We start from the raw sequence: 24,651 nt of genomic DNA on the forward strand, positions 1-24,651 counted from the left end.
ATTTTTAAGTACAAAAAGGCCTGCAGGTATTTCATCTACAGAACAAAGTACAAGGCTCACCAATGTTAATCCAGCAAACAAGAAGACCTGTCCTCAACTGCGGTGAGTAAATCCTTTTTACAGAAATAGTTCTAGCCCAGTAGCTAAATGTATAGGTTTTATCTTTATCTTTGATCTGTAGAATAAATTCTAATGTTAAGGCTCAAGATTATAAGCCACCTCCCAAAGATACAGCCTGGATAAACACAAAAATCGCCTGTTTATTCAACAAATACTTTCTAAGTACCTACTTATTAAACTTACTATGTGCCAGAAATTGCTCTAAATGCTTTACAAGTAATAACTCATTTAAGACTAACAAACTGGCTGGTTGTGGTGGCTCACACCTATAATCCTAGCACTATGGGAGGCCGAGGCGGGAGGATCGAGCTCAGGCGTTCAAGACCAGACTGAGCAAGAGTGAGATCCTGTCTCTACAAAAAACAGAAAAATTAACCAGGTATCATGGCGTGTGCTTGGAGTCCCAGCTACTCAAGAGGTTGAGGCAGGAGGATCACTTGAGCCCAGGAGTTTGAGGTTGCTGTGAGCTAGGCTAATGTCACGGCTCTCTAGCTCAGGTGACAGAGTAAGACTATCTCAAAAAAAAAAAAAAAAAAAAATAACAAACTCTGAGTTAGTTAGGTGTCATAACTACCCCAACAGACAGACTAGGAAGCTAAGGCACAAAGAGTTAAACTTAGCGAGGCGCGGTGGCTCACGGCTGTAATCCTAGCACTCTGGGAGGCCGAGGTGGGTGGATTGCTCAAGGTCAGGAGTTGGAAACCACCCTGAGCGAGACCCTGTCTCTACTAAAAATAGAAAGAAATTAATTGACCAACTAAAAATACATATACAAAAAATTAGCCGGGCATGGTGGCGCATGCCTGTAGTCCCAGCTACTCGGGAGGCTGAGGCAGGAGGATTGCTTGAGCCCAGGAGTTTGAGGTTGCTGTGAGCTAGGCTGACGCCACGGCACTCACTCTAGCCTGGGCAACAGAGTGAGACTCTGTCTCAAAAAAAACACAACAAAGAGTTAAACTAAATTACCCAGTGATCCACAGAGGAGGCAGTGTGTTTAGGCTCTGGGGCTATCATCCACAGGGTGTTCACATACACATCCAATTTGCCTCGCACTCAGCCAACAAAAACTCGGAGCACCTACTCTTACTGTCCTACAAAGTTGCAAACCATCTGCCTCGTCACAATCAGTCTTTTTAGAAAGGACACTTAATCAAGAAAAATGCTGGCAGCGCGGTACAGTGGCTTATGCCAGGAATTCTAGCACTCTGGGAAGCCAAGGCAGGAGGATTGCTTGAGACCAGGAGTTCGAGACCTGCCTGAGCAACATTGCCAGACCTGGTCTCTACAAAAAATTAAAGAATTAGCCAGGCATGGTGCTGCACCTGTAGTCCCAGCTATTCAGGAGGCTGAGGTAGGAGGATTGCTTGAGTCCAGGAGTCTGAGGTTGCAGTGAGCTATGATGCCACTGCACTATAGCCTGGGTGACTGAGTAAGATCCTGTCTCAAAAAAAAAAAAAAAAAAAAAAAATCCTAAAGAAAGAAAAGAAAAATGCCCCCAATGGAGCAGATTTAACTACAGCAAACTAACTGAGGGAAAGCCAAACAAATCACACAAAATTTATGTGGTACACCCACTTCCAAAGCCACCCATATAGAAGAATATGCTTTCTTATCTACAAACCAAAGCCAGGCAGTTCTTCCAACACTGCCTAAAGCATATCCCTTTCCCCTTTGTATAATCTTTTAAAGGACATCACCTTTATGCCCAGGGCAGGCTTTCACCACCACTCTCTGGTTCTTCTACTCAGTAGCCTCCACTCAAGGTCACTTTCCACAGGGCCAAAGCTATCGACCCTCAAGGTAGTCCTTTACTAACTGGTGAGATCAAAGGTCCAAGGCCCAGGTTGAATTTGGGGTCTGGAGCCCTCATCCCCAAAATAATGGTGGGGACTTTTACAAAGAATATGACCTTAACTCCCATATTTAAAGTTAGAACCTTCATGCCACAGAAATTCCTGTTCCTTTTCCCTGCTCTGTTTTTTTTCCCGTTCATACTTCTCACCTCACATTCTCATTTCACCTGTTGTATCATCTGTCTCTACCCGTCAGTATGCAAACTCCACCAAAGTAGGAATTTGGGCTGTTTGGGTCACGGTTAGAGTCTCAGGGCTGTGAAGATTGCCTGGCATAGGCTGGGTGCGGTGGCTGACGCCTGTAATCCTAGCACTCTGGGAGGACAAGGCGGGCGGATTGCTCAAGGTCAGGAGTTCGAAACCAGCTTGAGCAAGAGCAAGACTCCATCTCTACTATAAATAGAAAGAAATTAATTGGCCAACTAATATATATAGAAAAAATTAGCCAGGCATGGTGGCGCATGCCTGTAGTCCCAGCTACTTGGGAGGCTGAGGCAGCAGGATTGCTTGAGCCCAGGAGTTTGAGGTTGCTATGAGCTAGGCTGACGCCACGGCACTCACTCTAGCCTGGGCAACAGAGTGAGACTCTGTCTCAAAAAAAAAAAAAAAAAGAAAGAAAAATGTAAGTTTAAAAAAATTCCTTTTAGGCCGGGCGCTGTGGCTCACGCCTGTAATCCTAGCTCTTGGGAGGCCGAGGCGGGCGGATTGCTCAAGGTCAGGAGTTCAAAACCAGCCTGAACAAGAGCGAGACCCCGTCTCTACTATAAACAGAAAGAAATTAATTGGCCAACTGATATATATATATATAAAAAATTAGCCGGGCATAGTGGCACATGCCTGTAGTCCCAGCTACTCGGGAGGCTGAGGCAGAAGGATCACTCGAGCCCAGGAGTTTGAGGTTGCTGTGAGCTAGGCTGACGCCACGGCACTCACTCTAGCCTGGACAACAAAGTGAGACTCTGTCTCAAAAAAAAAAAAAAAAAAAAAAAAAATTCCTTTTAGCAATTAGTATCTCTTAGAGTGAAAAACACCAAGTACTGGGTGAAGACCTTGGTTCTAGTTGAGCCTCTGCCATTAACCATCCTAGTAACCCTTGGATGAATCACATCACTTTTTGGCCTCAACTATTTCCTTATCTGCAGGATGGGATGTGGGGAGTGGACTGGATTTTAGAGAAATTCTGGCTGTGTAACTCATGACCTGCCCTACCTTTCCTCTCTCCAGTGAAGAAATTTACAATTAATTTTTTTTCCTTTTTATTATTTTAAAATTGATTTTAAAAATACTTTTTTCTAGGCTGGTCCAAAGGTAGTGAGTTATCTCATGTGATTGTTCACAGTCAGTTACAGATTGAACTTCTCATTCTACTACTTTCCCCCCTCCTCACTACTGCACTTGACTAGTCTTAAAAAATAAAATACTTTTTTCTAGGTTGGTCTGAAGGTAGTGAGTTATCTCATGTGATTGTTCACAGTCAGTTACAGATTGAAATCCTTGTTCTACTACTTTCCCCCCTCCTCACTACTGCACTTGACTAGTCTTAAAAAATAAAATACTTTTTTCTCTTTTTTCCTCAGTGGTATCTAGGCTGAAGAAATTTACAATTCAAACACTATATTTTGGAAACGTGATTAATCAAGAGAAAGAAACTGCCTGGGGCACTTGAAGTCTTGCAAATTTGTCCCTAGAGATACCTAACAGTTCATACTAGCTTCAGCAGCACATATACTAAAATTGGAATGTTACACAAAAGATTAGCAAAATTAAAAAATTCTTAAAAAAGAAAAAAAAGGCCAGGCTCTGTGGCTCACACCTGTAATCCTAGCACTCTGGGAGGCAGAGGTGGGAGGATCGCTCAAGGTCAGGAGTTCAAGACCAGCCTGAGCAAGAGTGAGACTCTGTCTCTAGTAAAATAGAAAGAAATTAGCTTGACAACTAAAAATATATAGAAAAAATTAGCAACAAAGGGTCTTACAGGCGTGAGCCACCACACCTGTAATCCTTGCACTCTGAGAGGCTGAGGTGGGCAGATTGTTTGAGCTCAGGAGTTCAAGATCAGCCTGAGCACATCGAGACCCCATCTCTACCAAAAATAAAAAGAAATTAATCGACAAACTAAAAATATATATACAAAAAATTAGCCGGGCATGGTAGCACATGCCTGTAGTCCCAGCTACTCGGGAGGCTGAGGCAGAAGGATCGCTTGAACCCAGGAGTTTGAGGTTGCTGTGAGCTAGGCTAATGCCACGGCACTCACTCTAGCCTGGGCAACAGAGTGAGACTCTGTCTCAAAAAAGAAAAAAAAGAGAGACAGACCCAACAGTTGGTGGCAACCAAGGTAGCTGATCTGCACACCTTACTTTTCCCCAGGTTCCAGGAACCCTGGATACAATGAAGAACCTGGAAACTCGCTTAGCTTCCGTCTCAAGAATGTCCTTGGCCTAACAAAAGAGGAAAAGTAAGAACATCCTGTCCAGTCCCTCCACCTGCAGCCCAACCTGCTAAAGCTATAAAAACCACCTTCTTGATCAAGATTTCTCCAGGGCCATTGGTCAGCTGCCCACTGCAGTCTCAGCACACAGGAGCTGGTAGGACTGTCTACCCCATGAGCCAGGTAGGCCATCTCCCCTCCCAGGGAGACGTATGTATACTTTGGAGATGTATATCTTGGAGTCAAGCTCCCCAGAAAGGTCAAGTCCAAGATGCAGCTATCTCTGAAAGAGCAACTTTATGAGCACATTAAAGAAAAATATTCTGTAGGCATAGGGGCCTTAGTCTTAATGCTTCCTTTATGAATTGCACTGGTAGTGGGAAGTAAAAATAAAATCCCAAGTCCCCGAGTTGACTGAACAGCTCAATCTGAAATCTGGTCCATGACACGACAGGAGGTCAGACTCAATTTGTTATACCCCATCAAACTTTCTCAAGGATTAAACAGAACTAGCCTTTTTTTTTTCAGAGTCTCACTCTGTTGCCCAGGCTACAGTGTCAGGGCATCAGCCTAGCTCACAGCAACCTCAAACTCCTGGGCTCAAGCAATCCTCCTGCCTCAGCCTCCCAAGTAGCTGGGACTACAGGCATGCGCCACCATGCCTAGCTAATTTTTTCTATTTTTGGTAGAGATGGGGTCTTGCTGTGCTCAGGCTGATCTTGAACTCCTGAGCTCCAACAATCTGCCCGCCTCAGCCTCTCAGGGTGCAAGGATTACAGGCGTGAGCCACCACACCCAACCTTTTTTTTTTTTTTTTTTTTTTTTACTATTTTTCGTAGAGACAGGATCTTGCTCTTGCTCAGGCTGACCTCAAACTCCTGAGCTCAGGCCATCCTCCCTCCTTGGTCTCCCAGTGTGCTAATATTACAGGCGTGACCCACCATGCCCAGCCAGAACTAGCCTTTTGAAATAATTTCCTCCACCACTGCTTATAATCAACAATGCTCTTCCTGTGCTTTTGGCACAACTGATCAACATTCCTTCCTGGTAAGGGATCACTGACCCTGGAGTGGTTCTGACCTGTCTACAGTGAATGCTCAGGGACGGGTTTTCGTTTCCTCTGCTTCACCTTTTGACATCAAATGCCAAAACCTCCACTCTTGGATCATACTAACACTGCCATTTTTTGTACACGTGACCGATGTAGGGTCATGAAGCTCAACTGCAAATGTACATGTTTCTCCTTTTGTAAATACTCATAACACCTCCTACAGCTCATTAAATATGAATATTTGGCCATTTGGCTCAGCATAAATTATCATTACTAATATCATTAATTTCATTATTATCATTAATAATGTCCCCCAAGTCCCCCTCTCCAACTGCATGCTCTCAGCTTCTGCCTGAGGCTATGCTTCCCAGTCGGTCAGAATGGCCACCCTGCAGGCTGAAACCCTTTATGAGAAATAAAGCTCTGGCTTCCAAATTTATGAACCTTGACATTCTTCAGTTGACAGGAGAAACTGGCTGTTCACCAACATGACAATGTAGAAGGTTAGCTATGTTAACTCTGAGCAGGCTGAAGAAAGAGACCCTTCCAGTACCTGCAATAATATTTTCCAGAAAATGCTTTCAATGCTTGTAGCTAAATCTTAACACACTAACCACACCTCACTTTTTTTAAGGCTAGTCAAGTGAAGCAGTGGGAGTGGAGAAGGAACAAAGGAATCTGTAATTGGTAGTGATCAGTTAGTTGTAAACAAGATGCCCTATCCTTTAATGATAAAAATTGGATTTAGGCTCCTAGCACTCTGGGAGGCCAAGGTGGGAGGATCGCTCAAGGTCAGGAGTTCAAAACCAGCCTGAGCAAGAGTCAAACCCCCATCTCTACTAAGAATAGAAAGAAATTAGCTGGACAACTAAAAATATATACAAAAAATTAGCAGGGCATGAGTGCATGCCTGTAGTCCCAGCTAATCAGGAGGCTAAGGAAGGATTGTTTGAGCCCAGGAGTTTGAGGTTGCTGTGAGCCAGACTGATTCCAGGGCACTCTAGCCCAGGCACACAGCAAGACTCTGTCTCAAAAAAAAAAAAAAAAAAAATTGGATTTAGATTTAATAAGTGGTCTCAACCTTCAAGATGAATTAGAAGCCGGGTACAGTGGCTCACACCTGTAATCCTAGCACTCTGGGACGCCAAGGTGGGAGGATCACTTGAGGTCAGGAATTCAAGACCAGCCTGAGCAAGAGCGAGATCCCATCTCTACTAAAAATAGAAAAAATTAGCCCGGAGTGGTGGTACACGCCTGTAATCTCAGCTACTTGGGAGGCTGAGGCAAGAGAATGGCTTGAGCCCAGGACTTTGAGGTTGCTGTGAGCTAAGCTGATGCCACAGCACTCTAGCTCAGGTGACAGAGCAAGACTCTGTCTCAAAAAAAATTTAAAAAAAAAATTGAGTCAGTGGCTTGTTATTAATAATTCCAATTAAATCAATATGGGCAGCAAGCATTGGTATTTTTCAAAAGCTCCCTATGGGTGTAAATTGGTAAAACCATCTTTGAAAGATTGGCAACATCTATCAAAATTGATCATATGCATGTCTTATTTTTAGGTATATACCCAACAGAAATGTATATTTTATATATATGATTCACCAAAACACCTGTAAGAGACTGCTTATAGTAGCACTATTCACAATTGCTCAAAACTGGAAACTCAAATGTCCATGGATAAATAGTGGCGTACAGTAGAATAAAACACAGCAATGAAAATAAATGAACTATAACTATATGCAAAACAGATTAATCTCAGAAACACAATGTTGATTAAAAGAAGCCAGATACAGACTTATACTTTATGATGCCATTTATATGAAGTCCAAAACCAGGCAAAACTAGTCTAGTGTTAAAAGTCAGAATAGTGATTACCTTTGTGGGTGGTGGTGACTGGATGTGGGTGAGAAGGGGGCTTCTGGGGTACCACTAATGCCATTTCTTTTTCTTTCTTTTCTTTTTTTTTTTTTTTTTTGAGACAGAGTCTTGCTCTGTTGCCTAGGGCTAGAATACAGAGGCATCATCATAACTCATTGAACCTCAAACTCCTGACCTTAAGTGATCCTCCTGCCTTAGCTTCCAGCATCCCAGAGTGCTAAGATGCTAAGATTATAGGCATGAGCCACTGAACCCCATCAAATTCCATTTCTTTTTTTTTTTTTTTTTTTGAGACAGAGTCTCGCTTTGTTTTCCAGGCTAGAGTGAGTGCCGTGGCGTCAGCCTAGCTCACAGCAACCTCAAACTCCTGGGCTCAAGCGATCCTGCTGCCTCAGCCTCCCGAGTAGCTGGGACTACAGGCATGCACCACCATGCCCGGCTAATTTTTTTTTATATATATATCAGTTGGCCAATTAATTTCTTTCTATTTATAGTAGAGACGGGGTATCGCTCTTGCTCAGGCTGGTTTTGAACTCCTGACCTTGAGCAATCCACCCGCCTCGGCCTCCCAAGAGCTAGGATTACAGGCGTGAGCCACAGCGCCCGGCCCAAATTCCATTTCTTGACCTGGGTCCTGGATACACAGGTATGTTTAGTTGTGAAAAGTTCATTGAGATGTGTAGTCACCATAGGTGCAGTTTTTTGTACAAATTCATATTTAGATAAAAAGAAATAACAAAAATTCCTCAAGTGATTTTAAGGTGCAACTGATGTTGAGTACCATTGAAATAGATCTCAAGGCAGCTATCCCAGTCAAAAAGATAATGAATCAATCATTCCTGTATACATTAGCTAATGACTAATCATTAATACAGCTAACATGTCTTGAACATGTATTATGTACCAGGAACAATTCTAAATGCTCCCCTGTTAGAAACTCATTTAATTCTCCAAACAACCCAAAGGCCTAAACATTTTCTGGTTTTTTTTTTTTTTTTTTTTTGATACAGAGTCTCACTTTGTTGCCCAGGCTAGAGTGAGTGCCATGATGTCAGCCTAGCTCACAGCAACCTCAAACTCCTGGGCTCAAGCAATCCTGCTGCCTCAGCCTCCCAAGTAGCTGGGACTACCAGCATGCGCCACCATGCCCAGCTAATTTTTTCTATTTATATTAGTTGGCCAATTAATTTATTTCTATTTATAGTAGAGACAGGGTCTTGCTCTTGCTCAGGCTGGTTTCAAACTCCTGACCTCGAGCAATCCGCCCACCTTGGCCTACCAGAGTGCTAGGATTACAGACATTAGCCACCACGCCGGGCCTAGACATTTTCTTTATTTTGCATTTCTGGAAACTTTGGCACAGAGAGGTTAAATAATTTGCTTAAAGCCACACAATACTAAGATGTGAAATAGGGGTTTTTTTAGATGTTTTGGATATAGACAAACAAAATAATGCATACATTTGCCCTTATAAACATAGTTAAGTTGCTCTCCACTCAACCAAAACATATTCAATGAGTACCTATCTCAGTAGTCTGTCAAGAAACAAACCTAAATTCTCTTCATAACCAGTCTTTCTAAAAGGAAAACCTTAATCAAAAGGAACTCATTGGTACAGGGAGTAGGTTTGCATATAAGCAAATAAAAAAAGGAATGTCACAAACAATGCAGTTTAGTAAGCCATATGTTAAAAAGCACTCAAATATAAGTATTGTGATTTCTAATCCAAAAATCTGGGGTTTCTCCTCAGCAATGTGAAAAATTCACCACCATTTAATTTATGTTTAGTCATCTTTGACCACCATCTCCACAATCCAGGAAACAATCATTTTGCCCCAGGGTAGGTTTCACCACCAATAACTTTCTAATTTACTCAAAAACCTCCATTCATAAAGTTAGAAGTTACAGGACAATTACTGTTGCCAGCCAAAGCATTACTAAATAACTGGTGATGTCAAATGTCCCAAGAGCAAGCATCCTCAGTAAGGTCACACAGAATATACCTTTCCCTCTTCCTACTCTACCCTTATTTTTCCCCATCAGTCACCTTCTAAAAAGCGGCTGGTGTAACTTCCTGGGAGGAAATTTGGCAACCATACCCACTAATTAGGCAGTCAGATGTCCTTTAAGGGTAGAATAGGCAGAGGTCAAGTAGAATGCAGAATATTGTCAGGACTCAGGAGCCAAACTAGAAAGTAACTCTAGGGCCAGGACAGAGAGATGGCTGTTAGAGAAAAGCACACGACTGGAGAGAAAAGAAGTTTATTAGATTTCACTTAGCATAAAAGATTCTAGTGTATTGGGAAAAGCGAAATGGGCTGGAAGGAGATCCTCGGTCACTAATCAGCCTTGTAATCTTGTCAAGTCTTGTCACTTCACTTACTCCATCTCCATCTACTCACCTCCAAATTACAGGTGAGGAGAGTAGACTGGATTTCTGAGTTCTAACTGTGGTGCTTCACACAGCCCCAACTATCCTTTCTCCCTGCAGAAAATCACCAGCAGCTGCGCTTTCGGAAGCACAGTCATCACGGGGCTTGTCCCTGCAGCACAGGAGCCGGCGGCCACAGCCCCCAGGCAGCCCATCTGCAAGCGCAGATTGTGCCTGGGGTCTCTTTCTTCAGCTGCAGGTCCTCACGTATTACGGGCTCAGGACACAGTCCTCCCTTCCCGCCCGGCAAGCCTGATTCTTCCGCTACAAGTGCCCCTCCCACAAAAATGGGTCCGAGGACCTGCACGCACTGCTCAGAGCCCTAGCTGCAGCCCAGACGCCCTAACAACAATGTCAGGTGCTTACGCGGAGACCACCTTCCCGTTCAGGACTGCCGCCGGCGCCATGGCCTTTGTTAGTCCGCTGGCCACGATGGACACCACCAAAAGCGAGGTTGCACTCCCTCCGCAGCCGCGCGGGACAACCCAAGCCACGTGTTTAAGGACTGCTCTGCGAGATTATACTACTGCGCCTGCGCACCCCCTGGGCTGGGAGGTGGGAGCGCGGCCAATAAACGCGATCCCCTTAACTAGCGGAGAGCGAAGGGGTAGGGACTGCTCCACAGAAGAGAGTAGGGAAGATGAAGAAAACCGGTGATGACTGGCTGGCGGAATGATTGGCTGGTGGAAAGAACCCGTCCAGAGCGCGCCTTTGTACACGACGGAACACCCAGGGGGTGAAGGGGTTGGACCTGACCCGGAACGCGGCCTCGATTCCAGCCAATCACGGAGCCGGGGCGGGACGGTCTCGCGGGAGGACAGCTTCGCGGGCGCGGGAAGCGCGTCTCTTGAATTTGCTCAGGCGCCCGGGGCATTTTGCAGGGATTGGGAATGCTGGGTTTCCTTGGAGAGTTTTAGCCGGGGTCCCCGCGCGGAAGCGTGGCGGAATGCTGGACTGGACTGTAGATGTTGAACCTGGAGAGTGTGGGGCGGCTTCCGACTTTTTCACACACCGGCGCCGCCAGGCTGGGGCAGGCCCGGTTTTTGAGTCTTGGTGGCGCCCATGACTCTGCTTTTAAAATCTCCTCAGCTGACTGTGGTGTTCAGCCAAGGCTGAAGCGCAGCCCGCTGTCTTAGGCCCCGCTGAGCTGGAAGGGGTGTCAGAGCTGGACCTCTCGTGGCCCCCTTGGTGTCTGGGTCACCCTGGGTTTGCCAGGGCTCAGGAGGGTCGTCAGGTTGGCAAGTCTAGGTATTGTCGGCTCCCGATCAGGAGATATAGGGTTGGAGAAAGGACATGGGCCTTCCAAAAACTAGATGTCAGTTAACCATCAAGGGTGGACACTTATTCCCTCCCCGTAGGCATCCTCGCTGGGGAAGAAATGAGGTCGGGCGATTGCTTGGGGAGCTTGACGGGACAAAGGTAGCTGGGATGTTGTTGGTGAGGACTGTCGTCGGGCGAGTCACCGAGTCCAGTGGATTTGCTTGCCCTGCTCGAGGACCAGGGCTGTGTTCTTACAGCGCTGGGGTTATATCATCCCTATAGAGTCCTGAAGACGGTGGTTCACGTGACTTAGGACTTGATCAGATATCTGGGTTTCTTTTATAACCCGTGTCTTAGGGTAGCCTGTTTAAACTTATGGCAGAGCTCATCTATTGCACAGATTTTAAATTTGGGGGCTGTTAGTATTTTTTCCTTATTCATAAATTCTGAGGGTATTTTACAGCAGTCCTGTATATGAAATTAGAGAATTTCTTTTTTGTTTCATTAACAGTTTTTTAAGGTATAATGTGTATACCACAAATTCACCTATTTTAATTGTAGGATTCTATGGTTTTTAGCGTATTTACAGAGTTCTGCGACCATCACTTTTGTTTCTGGTAGTTAACTTCTTTACCATTCTTAAAGTTTGCACAAGTGGACACGTATAGGCACAAACTTAATATATAATATGATATAGTAGTATACTGGTATTATAAGGACCTTAGAACACATACTCTCATATTGTGTGGTACCTGAACAAGGGAAGTTAAAAGGAAAATTGAAGTCAATGATTCTGGTAAATTGCATGTAGTGAATCTTTTGTGTCTTATAGTACCAAGTAAATATTGTTTCAGCTTTCTTATTTGTTGAGGAAGATGGCATGAACGCCATTTTACAGGTGGAGAAATAGACTTTGAAGGATAACTTGCCCCAAGCTGCGTAGCTGTGATTGGGATTGGCCCCAAACCTGATGCTTCATCTCTAAATCTATTGCCTTTGCCTTCTCAACAGGCTGGTTTTCAGCTATAATATTTATGTGTGAGTTGTACAATTCATTCACTAATGGAGCAAATAATTATTGAGTGGCCACTGTGTGCCAGCAACACTGCTGTATATGCTAGAGGTACCCTAGTGAACCAGCAAAATTTCTGCCCTCAGCTCATATTCTGTTGGGGATCAAGATGATGATCAAGCAAAGAAATATATGCTCTAATTTTAGAGAGGATAGAGAGTGATGGTGGGAGACAGGGAAATGCTATTTCAAAAATGTAATAAGAGGTTTCTAGGCATCTGACTTGAGCAAAACCTGAATAAAGAGAAAGAAAGCAAGGATTTGATTTCAGCAGCTGGAAAGATGGAATTGCCATTTACTGAGTTGAAATAAGTTAACACTGGAAGGACCAGGTTTTGGGGTTATGATTATGAATTTAGTTTTAGATGTTTATAGATGCCTCGTAGATATCCATCTGGAAAGCTGGCATTTAAATCCATGAGATTGGATGAAATCCTGCCAAGGGTATGAGTGTAGGTAGAAAGAGGACGAAAGACTGATACCTAGAACCCTTCAATATTTAGAATACAGGCAGATAAGAGGAACCAGGAGGGAAGATTGAAAAGGAGATTATAGCGTTTTATGAAGAAAACCCCAAGAGTAGCCTGCCTTAGAATATAAGTGAAGAACATGTTTCATGGATAAAGGGGTAATTCCGTCAGATGTTACAAATTGGTCAGATAATACAAAGATTGAGAATTGACCTTTCCTAGAGAATAGAAAGTTAAAACATTTTTATTTAAATGCTTATAATGGCAGTTGCTAAAATATATATATATCTTTTTGCAGAGGCTCCATTTTTACAATCTTTTTGAGGGATAATTTCATAATATCTATTAAAAATTCAAATGTGTGCTTTCTTAGATCTTGTAATACCACTTCTGGGAATTTATCTTGGAGTAATATTTACACATAAACAAGGATATGTATAAAAGTGTTCATCACAGCATTGATTTAAATAGTAAAAAAAAAAAAACCTCTATCAGGGTCGATGAAATTGTTAAGAGACCAGTGGATTTATATGTATGGACATGTAAGATAGCTTTCACACATTGTTAAATGACAAAGTCAGATTATGCAATAAAGTATATATGATTTAAGTTAATATATATGAAAAAAAGTCTTTGACTATACCATGAAAAGGTGCTCATTCATTCACTTCCCCATAACCGTCACATTAACCTATTCACAGCACTTATTACTATCTAAAATTGTTTTATTTCTTTATATACTTGTTTACTATCCATCTTTTCCCACCAGTATAAGAGATTTCCAGTCTTGGTCGGGCATGGTGGCTCATGCCTGTAATCCTAGTACTCTGGGAGGCTGAGACAAGAGGAGCACTTGAGGTCAGGAGTTGGAGACCAGCCTGAGCAAGAGCAAGACCCTATCTCTACCAAACATATAAAAAATTAGCCGGGCATAGCTCCTCTAGTCCCAGCTACTCAGGAAGCTTAGGCAGGAGGATCCCTTGAGCCCAGGAGTTTGAGGTTATGGTGAGCTTTGATGACACCACTGCACTCTATTTGGGGCAACAGAATGAGACTGTCTGAAAAAAAAAAAAAAAAAAAAAGATTTCCTGTCTTGTTCATACTTATGTACCTGATGCTTGGGGGTATAATTTTTAAAATCTTGTTTTAGAGGAAAACGATACTATTTATTATTCTGGTTTAGTTATTATCTATTCTCATTTCTATGAGCATAATTTAATTTCTCTGTGCCTCATTTTTATAAATGAAGACAGTGAACAGTCATTCTCCCTAAATTCACATTAGACTGACTTGTATAGCTTTCAAAAATAATACTTATGTCTAGGCTCTATCCTTGACCAATTAAGTCAGGGTTCAGTATTCTTTGAAGATTAGAGATACCTGAAGGATATTCATAGTGAGTCTGTACCAAGAATACATATCTGGGGCTGGATGTGGTGGTGCACACCTATAATCCTAGTACTCTGGGAGGCTGAGGTGGGAGGATTGCCTGAGGTCAGGAGTTTGAGACCAGCCTGAGCAAGTGTGAGACCCCATCTCTACCAAAATAGAAAAAATTAGCTGGACGTGGTGACACACCCCTGTAGTCCCAGCTACTCAGGAGGCTAAGGCAGGAGGATCGCTTGAGCTCAGGAGTTTGAGGTTGCAGTGAGCTATGATGACACCACTGCACTCTACCCAGGGCAACAGAGCGAGACTCTGTCTCAAAAAAAGGCATATTTGGGACATATTTTCTCTGCTATAAAAGTATTTCCCTAGAATCAGAATTCCAGTTTTTCACACAAAGCATCTTTAGCTTTAGGAGTAGTAGATGGAATCATCATTTCCCCTTCTCTCAAAATACTTCTCCCTTGATGAGATATATGTATTGGAGGACAAAAATTTGACCTATTCCAAGACTTTCACAAAAGAAAGGCTCAAAATATGATTTTCATATTTGCTGGAGTGTTCAGTTTTGGTAGAATCACTTTCTTAAGATTACTTAAGTTTACTAATGCTTGATGAAAGTCACTTTGTGTTTTTTAGATCATTAATTAGGGAAATAGAGAGCTACAGGTCTCACTGTATCACCTTAGGAGGTTCGTTTTTACTCCTTAGACCTCTGTGATGCGTTCACTTAGCAACAACCTCTTTAATATGCAAACATTCTCTGGCAAATTGCACAGAGCAGCCACTCATACTGGACAATACAGGTCCCTTCTGGGAATTGCCCTTGGATTTAGAATTTTTCTCTTGTGCCTGATATGGTAAAAATGTATGCTTTTGACGTTCTACTAAATGCAGCATAGCATACTATATCTCATGAGTGTGTAAAAAATAGAATAGTCACAGAATAATCATGTCATGGTGCTGTATTTTATTTTGACTTTAGACTCCTAATATAGTACTATCATCATCTATATAAATTAACTTTGTACTAAGTTTTTTTCTTTTTTCCTGCTTGGTTCTTTCATTGTTCAATCTATATTTTCTGTGCCTGGTATGGAATGATAAAGATAAAAGAGAAATAGAGCCTGCTTTTAGGTACTTTTAATGTAGTAAAGAACTTGAAAATTGTAAATAATATAATATTTAATAGGGTAACAGTCAAAAGAAAAGTATAGAATATATGAAAGTTAGGAGGAGAGATTACCCTCACCTTTCAGGAATCAAGGAAATCTCCCTGGAGGTGGTATTTGAACTGATACTGAAGGATTTATATGTTCATCCTTCTGGGGATATATTTTGGCCCAAACAGTAGCTTGTTTCTTAAAGACAATATGAAACTCATTAAATAAAGTTATTTTTAATAGAGCACAAATTCATAAAATGGTAAGGAAATAAAAGTAAAAGATGAGATTCTCAAGAATTGTGTCTCCAGTATCATTCTCATTCTAGGACTAAGGACTGGTTTATTTTCCCTTTTTATTCACCAAAACTCAAGTTATTTGATTTTTTTTCTTTGGTTCTTAGAAAAGGAACTGACACAGTAATGATTTTAGTTATCAAATAATGAAAATGAGGAAAAGACTAGCCTCAGTAGAGATATTTATACTTTAATACTTGCCTTTAATATAATACATCTAGAATGAATTAATAGAGCAATTTCTTTCTTTCGTCTTTCTTTCTTTCTTTCTTTCTTTCTTTCTTTCTTTCTTTCTTTCTTTCTTTCTTTCTTTCTTTCTTTCTCTCTTTCCCTTCTTAATTTGCCTTCTTTCTTTCTTTTTATTTTGAGCCCCCCCACAGCAGCATAATAGAGGAATTTCAAAACAGATTTCAGGGTTTGTAAAAAAAGACAGGCCTTTATGCTTTCTATTCCACATTCCTCAAATCACATAATCCTAATTTTTTTCTCCTCTTATGAAAATTCCTCTCATTCTGGGACTGCTCAATTTTCTAGGAGTCACTACCCAGCAAAAGAAACATATCCAGTCACATACAGCCCCTCCATTGCACAGTTTCTAAATGCCACTTTTTTTTTTCAGAATACATTCTCTGTCTTAAAAAAAGTAATCCCTATTCTATTGCTTTATGAAACATGGACATTACTTTCTGCATTCCTTTTCATTTCACTTTAGAAAAGAAAGATAATATATAGAATTGAACTAAGTCAGGAAAATGGATTTAAGGCAGTAGTGAAATTCTTGAGAAGTTGAATTTATAAAAATTATAATGTGAGGTTACATTTTATGTTACTCTGGGGGTAGAAAGGACTATGAGTTATCACATACTGCTTTATTAACTAATGTTTGACTTTTTATCTTTTGGCTGAATCTTGAGAGATATAGTTAGCATTTCTGATAGATGAAGAAATTGAGGCCTGGCAAGGCATGGCAGCTCACGCCTGTAATCCTAGCACTCTGGGAGGCTGAGGCAGGAGGATCGCTTAAGGTCAGGAGTTCAAGACCAGCCTGAGCAAGAATGAGACCCCGTCTCTACTATAAATAGAAAGAAATTAATTGGCCAACTAAAAATAGATAGAAAAACTTAGCTGGGCATGGTGGTGCATGTCTGTAGTCCCAGCTACTCTGGAGGCTAAGGCAGAACAATAGCTTGAGCCCAGGAGTTTGAGGTTGCTGTGAGCAAGGCTGACTCCACGGCACTCTAGCCCACGCAACAGAGTGAGACTCTGTCTCAAGAAAAAAAAAAGAAATTGAGGCCGCTGCAGTGGGTCACGCCTGTAATCCTAGCACTCTGGGAGGCCAAGGTTGGAGGATTGCTCAAGGTCAGTAGTTTGGAACCAGCCTGAGCAAGAGTGAGACCCCGTCTCTACTAAAAATAGAAATTAACTGGCCAACTAAAAATATATATAGAAAAAATTAGCTGGGCATGGTGGCACATGCCTGTAGTCCCAGCTACTCAGGAGGCTGAGGCAGAAGGATCACTTGAGCCCAGGAGTTTGAGGTTACTGTGAGCTAGGCTGATGCCATGGCACTCTAGCCCAGGCAACAGAGTGAGACTCTGTCTCAAAAAAAAGAAAGAAAGAAATTAAAGGCTGGGCGAGGTGGCTCATGCCTGTAATCGTAGCACTCTGGGAGGCTGAGGTGGGAGGATCACTTGAGGCTAGGAGTTCAAGACCAGCCTGAGCTAGAGTGAGACCCTGTCTCTACTAAAAATTAAAAAAATAAAAATAAATTTTAAAAAATTGAAAACGAAAATTTTCAAATCAGATATCTAAAGATTCACAAGTAGCATTTAAGTATCATTATAAGTATATATATATATTTGACCAGTTATAGTCTAACCAGTGTTTTTATACTTTCTTAGAAACCAGATTTGCCTTGTCTCTGAGCAACAGATTCAGCAGGCAGCTGCTTCTGAGATCCAGCTAAACACTGGGAATCTGAAGTGAAAGTTTCTCAAAGACATTGCCGTTGGTGCTAAGCAGACCTCAGCATCTCTTCCGACTCCTATGAAAACTCACTTTGGAAGCACCTTCGCTCACCATCACTAGATATATTTCATGCTTCTTGTATATCCAGTATGTCAGGCCCTTTCCAGGTTTTAAACCACTCAGATCCAGGAAGGCTTGCTAATGGCCAAACCAATGGTCGCCATGAAGCTAAGCCACCAGAAGTCAGACATCTATCAGCTCACACATCTCGGAAAAATAGCCCAGTGGTGAGCTGCATTCTGGCATTTATTTTTTCCCCTTTCTCAGAAGGTGGGGCTCAAACAATCTCCTGTACAGACTGAGAGCTAGAAGAAACGGAAAGTTCAGTTCTGTTTGCCCATTTGCATATGCTAGCAACCTGTGTCTAGCTAATGAATAATGCAAAAGATCCCGTGTTCTCCCACCTCTTCTGATTCCTGGCTTGACTCTAGAACAGGGAGCAGTGAAACAACTGAATCTAATGGAACCTCAAATGTATTTTATTTATTTCTGCCATTTTGGTGGTTCTGACTTTCACTGAGACCCACAATCCAAAAACAAAATAAAAATGGGCTGTAAAGGACCTCTGAGTTAATTTAATCCAATACCATGATTTTGCAGATTAGCAAATTGAACACTACAGAGGCCACAGTATTTTAGTGGCAGAACTAAGTAGTCTGACTTTTGTTATCTTTCTAGTACTCCATATTACCTTGGTTTATAGCCTTGTTTTATTAGAACTAGACTCTAATAATAATCTTTCTGGAAATTAATATCCTCTTGGATCAGATGATGTCCCTTGCATTGACATTTTTAAGACCACTAGAAAGATTCACCCAGTCTTTACTTTATAGCTCCTAGGAGATGAAGTCTGAGTTGAGTGTGGGGAGGAAGGATGGAGGATTAGAGGAATGTTTTATTTCCTCCCCCTGGTGGCTTTACGTGAAAACAACAAGCCTAGTTTCTTTGCCAGGAAAGGAAATGTATTACTTTGAAAGTAAGCAAGATGGAAGAATCAAAGCAGGAAGAAGAAAAAAAACCAAACCAAAACAACAACAAAAGAATAAACAAACAAACAAACAAAGTAAGCAAGAGTCCTGGGGAGGTGTTTCACGCCTGTAAACATAGCACTCTGGGAGGCCGAGGTGGGTGGATAGCTCAAGGTCAGGAGTTCGAAATCAGCCTGAGCAAAAGCGAGACTCACTATTAAAAATAGAAAGAAATTAATTGGGCAACTAAAAATATATAGAAAAAATTAGCTGGGCATGGTGGCACATGCCTGTAGTCCCAGCTACTTGGGAGGCTGAGGCAGGAGGATCACTTGAGCCCAGGAGTTTGAGGTTGCTGTGAGCTAGGCTGATGCCATGGCACTCTAGCCCGGGCAACAGAGTGAGACTCTGTCTCAAAAAATACAAGTAAGCATGAGAGCAAGACTCTGTTTCAGAAAAAAGAAAAAGTAGTTTGTGTATGGGTTTATTTTTTAAAATATGCCACACATAGAAAAGGGCTATAAAATATATTTACACAGAGTAGATAATAAAACAAATATAATATCTATAAACTCACCACCCAGCTTCATAGTACATGACCAGTAGCTTAGAAGTTTCCTCTGTGCCCCCTCCTGATTGAATCCCTTTCCTCCCACCTAAAATTCAAAATAGTAGATATTTTGAACTTTTTGTATTGCAATTATCCCTTTTCTTCACTTTCAAGTTTTATCACCCATATGTATATCCATCCCTAATCAATATTTATTGATATATTTATTGATATATATTTATTTATATTTATATGTTTAATTTATAATATATATTTATTGATATATATCAATATATTGATATACTTATTGATAATATATTCAATATATAAATATAATATTGATAATATAATCGATATTTACTGATAATAATATCTGTTTTAAAAGTTTATATGAATGGAATTAAACTGTTTTTATTTTTTTGTGATTTGATTCTTTAGTGAGATCTGTGTTGATTTATGTATAATTATTCAATAATTTCCATAATTTTATAGTATTCCTATATGACTATACCATAAGTTATTTATCCATAGACTCTTATTTAACATATGGGGTTTTATTCAGGTTTTTTTTTGCATTTTTGAATAATCTTGATAATCTTTGCTTTAACTAGAAAGTTTAGTCCATTTACATTTATTAATAATACTGATTATTTGGATATATTTCTTCTTTTCTTCAGTGAGATAGGGGTATCACTATGATCCATGTGCCTTAGCCTCCCAGGTAGCTGGGATTACAGGTACACACCACTGTCCCTGGCTTGGATATATTTCTATCATCATAACATGTTCGTTCTATTTGTCCCCCCAACCCCCTTTTGTTTTTTTTAAGACAGAGTCTCGATTTGTTGCCCGAGCAAGTGCCATGGCATCAGCCTAGCTTACAGCTGAACCTCAAACTCCTGGGCTCAAGAGATCCTCCTGCCTCAGCCTCCTGAATGGCCAGAACTACAAGCACCCAGCCACTGCCCCTGGCTAAATTTTCTAATTTTAGTAGAGATGGTGTTTCCCTCTAGTTCAAGCTGGTCTCCAACTCCTGAGGTCAAGGGATCCTCCCACGTCGGCTTCCCAGAGTGCTAGTATTACAGGCATGAGCCACTGTACAATACCTATAAATTCATTTTCTTTCTATGTGAAGTGCATCCTTTAGAATTTTTTTTAAGTGAGGGTTTAGTGATAAACTCAATTTTTATTTGTCTAAAATGCTTTTTCTACTCTTAATATATTTTTTTAAGAGACAGGGTCTTGCTCTATTGCCCAAGCTGGAGTGGAGTGCAGTGGCATGATCATAGCTTACTGTAACCTTGAACTTTGGGGCTCAAGTGATCCTCTTGGCACAGCCTCCAGAGTAGCTAGGACTAAAGGTGTGCCTGGCTAATTTTAAATTTTTTTTAGAGATGGGGTTTTGCTGTGTTGCCCAGGCTGGTCTCAAACTCCTAGACTCAAGCAATCCTCTCACCTCAGCCTCCCAAAGTGCTGGGATTACAGGCATGAGCCACCATACCTGCCCCCCACCCCCTTTTAACTATTTTTTAGAGATGGGGTCTCACTCTGTCACCCAGGCTGTAGTGCAGGGGTGTATCATAGCTTACTGCAGCCTTGTACTCCTGGGCTCAAGCCATCTCCCTGCCTCCTGAGGAGCTGGGACTACAGGCATGAGCCACCATACCCAGCTAATTTTTAAATTTTTTTGTAGAGACAGGGTCTCATTGTGTTGCCCAAGCTGTTCTCAAACTCCTGGTCTCAAGTGATCCTCGTGCCTCAGTCTCCCAAAGTACTGAGATTACAGATGTGAGCCACTGCACCTGGCCCTTTAATCTTAAAATATAATTTTATTTAGTATAAAATTCTACTTGACAGTTACCATATTTCCTTGTTTTAAGAAACACAATAGGGAGGGTGTAGTGGCTCACACCTATAATCCTAGCACTCTGAGAGGCAGAGGTGGGAGGATCGCTTGAGGTCAGGAGTTTGAGACTGGCCTGGCCTGACCAAGAGTGAGAACCCATCTCTACTAAAAATAGAAAAAAGTAGTTGGCCAACTAAAAATAGAAACAAAATATTAGCCAGGCATGGTGGTGAGTGCCTGTAGTCCCAGCTACTCGGGAGGCTGAGGCAGGAGGATCGCTTGAAAGCCCAGGAGTCTGAGGTTGCTGTGAGCTAGGCTGATGCCATGGCATTCTTGCCTGGACAACAGAGTGAGACTCTGTCTCAGAAAAAAACAAAAACAAAAAAACACAATAGTATTTTTAATCACGATAGTGATTTTATTCACTATTGTTAAATTTAAAAGTATGTTTCCAGCTAAAGCATTCACAGTGAAGTGGCATTAGCTTTAAGATGCACCCCAATTGCAAAGATAAGAAAATGTGAAAACTTGTGCCTCTTAAGATAAGATAAGGTATTTTTCTCAGTCCATTACAGATATCATCCCACTGTTTTGTAGCTTCTGTGTTACAGTTGAGAAGTCATTTACCAGTCTGATTGCTGTTTATTGGTTATTATCTTTTTCCATTGGCTACTTTTCAGATCTCTTTTTTTTTATATTCTACAGTTTCATTACGAGTGTATAGATAAGGAATTCTTTTTATTATTTGTTTTTGCTAGCCCACTTAGATTGGTATCTTTCAACAATTCTGTTAAAATTCTCAGACATTATTTTTTCAAATATTGCCTCTTCTGCATTCTCTAAAAATTATATCCTTCTTGGACTCCACTTAGAGATATATTACACCTTCACATTTTATTCTTTGTGGCTTTAAATTCTCCTTCACCATTTACTGTGTATTTTTTCCTGGATGCTGACCTCTTGACAATTTCTTCTGATTTAAATTGACTCATTCTTCAGCTGGGTCTAATCTACTTTTTAATATATCCATACAATTTTCAAATTAAAATTATTATATTTTTCATTTCTATAGTCTTACTTGGTTATTTTCCCAATAATTTTTTTTTTTTTTGAGACAGCGTCTCACTCTGTTGCCCAGGCTAGAGTGCCGTGCCATCAGCCTAGCTCACAGCAACCTCAAACTCCTGGGCTCAAGCGATCCTCCTGCCCCAGCCTCCCGAGTAGCTGGGACTACAGGCATACATTACCATGCCTGGCTAATTTTTCTATATATTTTTAGTTGGCCAATTAATTTCTTTCATTTTTTTAGTAGAGACGGGGTCTTGCTCTTGCTCAGGCTGGTTTTGAACTCCTGAGCTCAAGCCATCCTCCTGCCTCAGCCTCCCAGAGTGCTAGGATTACAGGTATGAGCCACCGCGCCCAGCACTGATATTTTTATTCTTTATGGTCTCTTGTGACTTACTCATATTTTCGAAGTTCTTTTTTATTTCTTTACACATTCATACATATTTATTTTGTATTCTCTTGTACAAGTCCTTGTTCCTAGTATCTTGGTACGTAAACAAATTCTAAAATTTGTTAACTTTAGAAAAAATATATTTTGTTCCTTTAGTACATTAAGCACCATGTGACAATATGGTGTACTTATATACTTTTTAGTGATTTAGGTTAATACATTTTCTTTTCTTTCTTTTTTTTTTTTTTTTTTGAGACAGAGTCTCACTTTTTTGCCCAGGCTAGAGGGAGTGCCATGGTGTCAGCCTAGCTCACAACTCCTGGGCTCAAGCAATCCTGCTGCCTCAGCCTCCCAAGTAGCTGGGACTACAGGCATGCGCCACCATGCCCGGCTAATTTTTTCTATGTATATTAGTTGGGCAATTAATTTCTTCCTATTTATAGTAGAGACGGGGTCTCACTCTTGCTCAGGCTGGTTTCGAACTCCTGACCTTGAGCAATCCGCCCGCCTCGGCCTCCCAGAATGCTAGGATTACAGGCGTGAGCCACCGTGCCCAGCCTAGGTTAATACATTTTCTAGGTATCATTTGACTCATACAAACTTTTTTCTTACTGAAAGTTATACTAATTACAATTTAGAATGTTGCACACTCTTTTGATAATAGGGGGAGATACTATAATATAGGTAAATATTCCTTATTTTTTATCTTCAAGATAGGTGTGATAAAATGTGATAAAACAATAAAATTGATGTTGATCTACTGAAATCAGATTTAAAAAAAAAATTTTGTGCATAGGAATTGATTTGTAACGAAAATAACAATTACTGGTAATTCTTTCATCAATGACTTCTAACAGCTGAATTTTCTATAAAGTTTTAATTAGATGTGAATTAAAATTTCCCTAGACATTTTATGTATGTTTTCTCTATTCCTATACTCTCAGAAATTGTGTCTATTTAGATATGTGCATTTACTTATGACTGATGTTATAAATTGTTGTCAGGTGAGTAATAATTTTTAGAAAAATGCAAAGTATCCTTTTAGGTCAACATATTATTGTTTTCCTGGGACTGAATGTGTTTGTTTGGATAGCACCTAAAAATGAATATTTTAAAGTTATATTCTATAGTTACTATTTGCATTTGTGTGGGCAAGAACATTGTGGGCTTTGATCCATTGGATATTTGTTAATTAATTTACAATTTCTCCTCATAGGCTTGTTTTGATCCACCTCATGAAGTGGTTTCCACCAGGAACCCAGTCATATACAACAAAAGGGCAGCTGACCCAGTCCATTCTGACCTTGGTCGTTTGTTGGTGAAAAACAAGAATCTTTTAACTGAGGTATTAATATATGGATTGTCCATAAATAAGACACTATGGAAAATTATGTCCTCTGTAAAAGGGAGAGAAAAATTCTACAGTTTTCAGGGATTGGGTTATTTCAGGGTTATTCACAATAATAACTGAGTTTTGCTTTTTTCTCAATATTGAACTCTGTCATCACTGAGGAAAATTAATTTAGACCCAAATCTGTCTTTTGCCAAAGAACTCCCTTTGAAAAGATAGTACACAGTTAGTTGCTTTTGAGTTGACAGCCAAATTCTGGAGTGTTAGAACATTGTTTATATACTACATGCTCAAAATTTATATAATAATAATTATAAGTATTAAACATTTTAGTGGAAAAGATGAGTTCCTATTTTCAATATGCCACCACATGGCAAATATCTACTAGTTTTATTTAATACTTATTGAAACATCTGAGTGACCTCAATGGATAAAAACAAATCATATTTTAGGAAATGCCTTGACTTCCACTCTCTGTGATGAAGAGTAGAGAGTGCTTATAGTAATTCTTTAGATGTGCCTAACTTCTCTGAGTACATCTGTTGCAAGAAATAGTCTTATAGATAACTATGGTTGGAAGCTTAAAGGCCATTGTCATTGTTAAGGGTACTATGATATGACTATTTATGTCTGTACTACCTCTTCTCATATAGTCACATTCTAAGGTGCAGTGGGGTTAGAGCTTCAGTGCATGAATTTTGGAGGGACTCAACATGGCCTGAAACAGTGCTCTTATTTCTTGGAGCCTCTTTTCTGCCCAGGACCTTATTAAAGTACTATTCTGCTATCTCATCTGTCAATAGGCTGATTCCAGGTTTCATTTAAGTAGATATAAGTATAGATGTAGATATATAGATAAGTGTACATATATTTCTCTCCATTTTATTTATGTTAATGCTTTTCATCTTTTAGCATAGAAGAGTGAATAAAGCTTAAAATAAATGAAGCTTTAAACATAAGAAATCTTATGATACCTTTGAGAGATTTTGTCTTTTCTTTCAGAAAAATGTGATGCCAATCCCTGAAAACTGTAGCAATTTA

At 40.6% G+C, this 24,651-nt stretch overlaps 2 protein-coding genes and 1 long non-coding RNA gene across 9 annotated transcripts in view; 2 read left to right on the top strand and 1 right to left on the bottom strand.

Annotated features, from left to right (window-relative positions):
- MTHFD1 (methylenetetrahydrofolate dehydrogenase, cyclohydrolase and formyltetrahydrofolate synthetase 1) overlaps positions 1-10,261 on the bottom strand; it is a 67,166-nt gene extending 56,905 nt beyond the window's left edge. Inside the window, exon 1 of one of the 3 annotated variants that reach the window (XM_076003969.1) lies at positions 10,131-10,261. In XM_076003969.1, coding sequence (XP_075860084.1) covers positions 10,131-10,171 — 41 coding nt within the window. In that variant the 5' untranslated portion in view covers positions 10,172-10,261. The remainder of the gene's footprint in view (positions 1-10,130) is intronic. The other 2 variants (XM_076003971.1, XM_076003970.1) reach the window with 2 other exon arrangements.
- On the top strand, positions 7-7,551 carry LOC105878342 (uncharacterized). The gene is made up of 3 exons (XR_002223275.2): positions 7-102; positions 4,344-4,587; positions 7,438-7,551. It is a non-coding gene; the product is annotated as an uncharacterized LOC105878342 (long non-coding RNA).
- Positions 10,262-10,757: 496 nt separating the features above from the next.
- The window catches only part of LOC105878338 (coiled-coil domain-containing protein 170-like), a 34,417-nt gene continuing 20,523 nt past the window's right edge, over positions 10,758-24,651 (top strand). For 2 of the 5 annotated variants that reach the window (XM_012777689.3, XM_012777693.3), the window contains exons 1-4: positions 10,758-14,820; positions 17,313-17,666; positions 18,392-18,502; positions 23,476-23,604. In XM_012777689.3, the coding sequence (XP_012633143.3) occupies positions 17,529-17,666; positions 18,392-18,502; positions 23,476-23,604 (378 nt within the window). In that variant the 5' untranslated portion in view covers positions 10,758-14,820; positions 17,313-17,528. The remainder of the gene's footprint in view (positions 14,821-17,312; positions 17,667-18,391; positions 18,503-23,475; positions 23,605-24,651) is intronic. The other 3 variants (XM_012777690.3, XM_012777692.3, XM_012777694.3) reach the window with 3 other exon arrangements.

The sequence above is a fragment of the Microcebus murinus genome, chromosome 6, assembly GCF_040939455.1.
Source record: "Microcebus murinus isolate Inina chromosome 6, M.murinus_Inina_mat1.0, whole genome shotgun sequence".
Classification (NCBI taxonomy): Eukaryota; Metazoa; Chordata; class Mammalia; order Primates; family Cheirogaleidae; genus Microcebus; species Microcebus murinus.